We start from the raw sequence: 5,767 nt of genomic DNA, 5'->3' as shown, positions 1-5,767 counted from the left end.
GTCGGCTCTGAAAGTGTTGTACGTACTTTCCAATGTGCGGTTTTACTGTGTACAACTTGTTGACTGTTTGTGTTTCCCAGAAGCCCTGCCATTTTTTGTTAATGTCTCTCTTTAACTGACGGACTAGATCACATAAGGGAACTTCGAAAGGTGTGACATCACTTCCCTGGGCAGAGGCTGCTGCGCGGTCAGCTTTCTCGTTCCCACATATGCCGAGATGGCTAGGTACCCAGCAAAGTGTTAAAGTGTACCCTGTACGACACCCGCTAAGTATTGTGCACGCCTCACAAGAAGATTTTTGTGTGTTTTCGTAGTATTAGTTGCATGCACATACCCTCTTACTCTCAGTCCATAGAACACTGCAAGATAGAAGCGCCGCCTTTCTAGAGACCACTCATTTCCTTCAACATAAAGACTTTGCACTGGGGAAGTCCTGAAAGCTCCAAGCAGCAACCTTAAGCCGCGGTGTTGCACTGTATCCAGACTTTTTAAGGCAGAAGGCCGTGCTGACCCATAAACAAAACATGCATAGTGTAACTTGGAGCGCACAGTGCGCGTATATATGCGATGGAGGGTCTCACGGTCGGCACCCCAAGACCTGTGTGACAGGATTTTCAGGATATTTAAAGACTTGAGGCCCTTTGCTTTTAACTTTTTGATATGTGCTGAGAAGGTGAGCTTTCTGTCAAAAGTTACTCAAAGGAACTTGTGTTCATCCCGAACGGCAATATCCTGGCCACTCATTTTGGGTGTGGGTTCTGGGAAGAGACCTCTAATTTTTGTAAAAGGAATATAGACCGTCTTGCTCGGTGAAAACTTAAAGCCGTTTTCACACGACCACTTGTCTAACTTCTTAAGAGTCAGTTGAAGCTGTCGCTCACAAACAGCCAGACTTGAAGCTGAACAGGACATTTGCAAATCATCGACGTGCAAGGAATACTTGATTATTGGCGGAATAACGCTCGCAACGGAAATCACTTTCACTATAAACAGTGCAACGCTGAGAACAAAGCCTTGCGGGACCCCGTTCCTGCATGAATGAGCGAGACAGTGTAGCTCCCAGTTGGACTCTGAACATACGTCCTTGAAGGAAGTTGGAGATACAACGAAACAACCGGCCGCGTATTCCCAAGGAGTGCAGGTCTCTTAGAATGCCGTACCGCCAGGTTCTATCGTATGCTTTTTTGAGATCGAAAACAATGGAAACACACTGTTGCCTCCTAATAAATGCTACTCTTATGGTAGTTTCTAAGCGCAGGAGGTGATCTGAGGTAGAACGGGAGGGTCTGAACCCACATTGGTACTGGTCGAGGCACTGATTTTCCTCCAGGTAGTACATAAGCCCTGCATTGACCATGCGCTCGAAGGTTTTTCCAAGGCAGCTGGTCAGGTCAATAGGCCTATAATTCGCTGGATCCGAAGCATCTTTGCCAGGCTTGAGAAGAGGAATGATGGTCGCCATTTTCCAGCTGGTAGGCAAGGATCCTTCTCGCCAGACAAGATTGAAATAATCAAGAAGGCTTTCTCAACAGGTAGTTGATAAATGACTGAGCATAGAGTAAGTGATACGATCAGGGCCAGGTGCTGTGGCTTTACGGCAGCACAAGGCTCTGAGCACTTCTTGCATATAAAGGGCTGGTTATAGGCACACCTATCACCTGCACCACTTGAAATGTTCCGTTTTTCGGCACATTGTTTAATTCTCAAGAAGTTATCAGCGTAATGAAAAGAGCTTGACACATTTGCAAAGTGTTCACCGAGAACATTGGCTTGCTCCTCCATGCTCTGACAAACACTACCGTTTACCTGCAGTAAAAAGACAAAAAAACTGATATAGTCACCCTTAATTTTCCTCAACCGGTCCCATATTATTTTAGAAAGGGTGCTTGAGTTCAGGGATGACACAAAATTCTTCCAAGAATCTTTCTTGGCTTGACGCCTTGTCCAACGTGCCTTTGCACGAGCTTTCTTGAAAAGAAGTAAGTTAGTGCTTGTGGGGTATCTATTCAAAATACCCCACGCCCGATCTTGTTGCTTGCGGGTCTTCTCGCAGTCACTCGTCCACCATGGCTTTGGACGCCTTGGAAGGTTACCATTTATTGTGGTATCGACTGCTGAGCTGCATTTATAATTGTATTGGTAACTACAGTGTTTGCCTCGTCAACATGGAGATGTTGAAAAGATTGGGTAAAGATATTGGCCTCTTTGGTGAAGAGGTCCCAGTCTGCCTCTTGTAGTTTCCACTGAGGCGGGCGTGTTGCAATGTTGCTGGTAGGGCCACGAAGTGTGACAACAATTGGAAAGTGGTCACTACCGCGCGGGCAGTCTTGTGCCCGTTACTCGATAAAAGTAATTGATTACCGTTACCGTTACTAGTTGAAAAAAAGTAATTGATTACCGTTACCAATTACTCAGCCCAAAATGTAATTGAGTAACGTGTGGGAAAGTAACGCGTTACTGAGGTCGTTACTTTCCGCTTGCAAGCTTTTTTGTTGCCTGAAAGCGACAAAATGTTCAACTATGAACGTCAGAACACGAACGAAACGCAGTTGGAGTGGAGACAATCATCTTTATGCATCAGAATAGCCAGACAATATTAATAACAATTATTAGCGTAACAGTCAGTGCGTCAAAATAACACAGCGGTTGAGTTTCAAGAGCAGTTGAATCTCGAAGTTCTTGTCCGTCATTTTACCGCGCTTCCTTGTTAAAATATCGGCGGCTACACTAAAAACACGCTCTACGGCAGCGCTTGATGGAAGTGCGGTATTGTACCTGAGAAACACCTTTCGTATGACTGGATGACCGGCAAGCACTGACAACGAAGCATGGCTAGAACAGGATAGGTACCGCGACACGACTTCGTTTCCACTGTCCTCGACCCCAGGTACAGCGAAGCTGAAGTAATCTTCTATGTCTTCTTGGTTTGGTCGCGCCTTGTCTGCTTCACTGCTTGAATACCTTCCATCTGTGTTCGAGCTGCTGTAACACGGGCGACGTACTTCTTCGGACAAGAGCTCGATCAGGTCTCGCCGCCTTGGTTCATCGTCAATCCAACGCTCTTTAAACCGTGGAATAACCACTGCTGCAAGAAGCAGGTCCCTGTCGTCGTAGAGGTGATCAAACCTGTGGATGGAGATACGAAAGCTATGTTAAATGCAGACGAGTAGCAAAGCTTTACAGGCAACAATGGTATGGGACTATCAATGGTATGCACCTGACTTTATTTACTCTTACCGTGAACGAATACCTTCCAGAAGAGCTTCAACAAGCGGAGTGCAGTACTTCAACCCTGTCATCCGAAGGTGATCCAGACGCTTTTTCAATACAGTGATTGTCGGCAGCAAATGGCCGAAGTACACGTCGTCTCTTTGAACAACGTCAATGGCACACGCCACTGGCTTCATCACCTACAGACATAACATGTAGATGTACCGCATAAGATATACAGCACAGCATCTTACTGGCGTGATTTCAGTACATACCTCACAATATTCTTTTATGAATAGCACGTCGCGTGGACGCTTGAACGGTGGAATTTGTAGTGTCCTGCATAATCCATCGAGGTCCTTTCCGGCGTTGTCCAACTCCATCAGACAAGTCAAGGCGTCAAACAAAGAATTCCATCGCGTGGCAACTGGCCTTTGAAGTGCGCGCCCGCAGAACCGCTGAACAGTCTCAGCAGCTGTCGCCGATTGGCCTTGCCTATTCCATAGCTGGCGGCATGTACGTAGAACTGAGCATAGTGGCCTCGAGAACATCTCACAAGATTCTGCTTTAGATGCATCTACCGTTGCCACTAGATTAAGCGTGTGCGCAGAACACCGATGGTGAGGTGGAAGAGGCACACGTACGTCACCATGTGATGCCCCATTCAGGATTGTGGTGAGGTCGATCGAATCCGTAGTGGCGTCGTTGTCCTCCATATGTCCATCCGCTGCTAGTTCCGTTTGCCCAAGCACCCTATAACAAGATATGGATCATACAATACACTTCCTATCTAGTGAAAATTGACACGTGAGGGAGTAACGTACCGGAATGCCTTCACAAAGTTGCTCCCATTATCTGTGACCACCTTTGTCACTTTGCCATGAAGTCCAAAGTTGTCGAACGATTCAATAAGGACGTCCGCAATGCGATCGTAAGAGATCCTGCCTTCCATACGGCGGCACGTGAGAACGGCTGTTGTCCTCGAAAGAGATTCTGGATCGAGCCATGACACTGTAGCTGCCAGGTATGCTCTATAAACAAAAGAGAAAAGTTGTAGACCTATTGCAGGTCACATTTTACTGGGTGAAATTAATATACAAAGAAAGTGACCCACCGCCGAAATGTTGTCCAGCAATCTGCGGTGACTGTAACATACGGCACGCTTGCTAATTTTGACCTTAGCTCGTCTTGCATGGCATCGAAAGCGGAGTTGATACGGCTGACCAGCATTTTTCGTGTTAACACATTTGAGTTGGGTGCCAAGGTCTTCACTAAATTTACGAAGCTCGGAGCTTCCACAACACAAAAAGGTTGCATCGTGTCAACAACAAAGGTAACTACCATGTCGTCAACCCTTCTTTGGCAGACTGTGGGAGCCGCAAACATCAACTTCTGTTGTTTGCCGCTGTCTTCCATTCTGGGCTGAACTGACTTTCTTTTCTTCAACAGGCGCTCGAATTTGTCCAACTCCGTTGGATGTTGGGCCTGGAAATACAGGCGTTCGAAGATGTTGCGAAGATAACATTCGGGAGACTGTTTCAATCAACAGGCCATAATTGTCTACGTCTGAACGTTTGTGATATTGGCAACACAAGATCAGCCGCTTGACCAAATGTATCAACAAAACATCTCACTAACCTGCGCACAGAACAAAAAAAGAAAGACATACCTTAAGGTGCTTTCTGAGGTTGGAGTTCGTCGCCTTTGAACACAATAACACCTTCTCCTTGGGCAGGCACATCATGCATTTAAACACAAAATTATTGTCGTCTTTCCTCTCGACTGCTACGAACATTTCAGACAGCTGGGGCCATGGCGATAAATCGTGAGCACTTCTTGACATGGTGGTACGTTGCTGCAGAATGGCAGCAAGCAACAAGCTGGCAACAAGTAATGCCCAATCGCGGTACGTCTCTGGTATTTATTCCCGGTCAAGACGTTCAGTTGACTGTTGAAGAATTTTGGCTGCTGAGGCCTTGAAGATCTTAACAATAGGGTTCAGTGCCCCTATCGGCGTGGTGTGTGCCGTGTCCCAATTGTGCATTCCTTTGGTAAGAATGATTCTCCAGATCCAGAGTTCTAGCGCTTGACCTACTGAAGCATACTGAAGCCGGGCAAGGCCCATTGAAGTATAAAGAGTACGAAGGGATTAGACAAAGGGGAGCCCCAAAATTCGAGAACCGGGTGGAGGACTGGAGGATGGCCTGCGCCCGCGATAACCGAGCAACCGAACAAAGGCATGGGGAACGTGTGACAAAACGTAGAAAAGTTCTGTCAGTCTGTGCGGAAAATGTAATTGATTACTGGGTAATTGATTACTCAGGAAAGTAATTGATTACTCGAAAAATTACTTTGACGGAAATGTAATTGATTACTCGTAAAATTACTCTAAAAAGTAATTGATTACAAGTAACGCAATTACTAGTAACGCGTTACGCACAAGTCTGCGCGCGGGTCATGATCCACTTTCCAATCTACAGATGAAAAAAAAGGGAAGGACTGCAAAGAGAGATGTCAATTGCGGAGAAGGATTGTGTTGCAGTGTTTAGGTAGGTTG

General features: G+C 46.2%; 1 protein-coding gene across 1 annotated transcript; it reads right to left on the bottom strand.

Moving 5' to 3' along the window:
* Positions 1-3,381: 3,381 nt before the first annotated feature.
* Positions 3,382-4,951, bottom strand: LOC135378011 (uncharacterized). The gene is made up of 5 exons (XM_064610819.1): positions 4,880-4,951; positions 4,325-4,695; positions 4,035-4,241; positions 3,491-3,963; positions 3,382-3,410 (listed from the first exon to the last, which is right to left on the bottom strand). Exons 1-5 carry the CDS (start codon positions 4,949-4,951, stop codon positions 3,382-3,384), a joined length of 1,152 nt encoding a protein of 383 aa, XP_064466889.1.
* Between the last annotated feature and the right edge of the window lie 816 nt (positions 4,952-5,767).

Source organism: Ornithodoros turicata, chromosome 1, assembly GCF_037126465.1.
Source record: "Ornithodoros turicata isolate Travis chromosome 1, ASM3712646v1, whole genome shotgun sequence".
NCBI classification, from domain to species: domain Eukaryota; kingdom Metazoa; phylum Arthropoda; class Arachnida; order Ixodida; family Argasidae; genus Ornithodoros; species Ornithodoros turicata.
The sequence above is the reverse complement of the archived record's forward strand: the minus strand, read 5'-3'. Positions and strand labels throughout refer to the sequence as shown.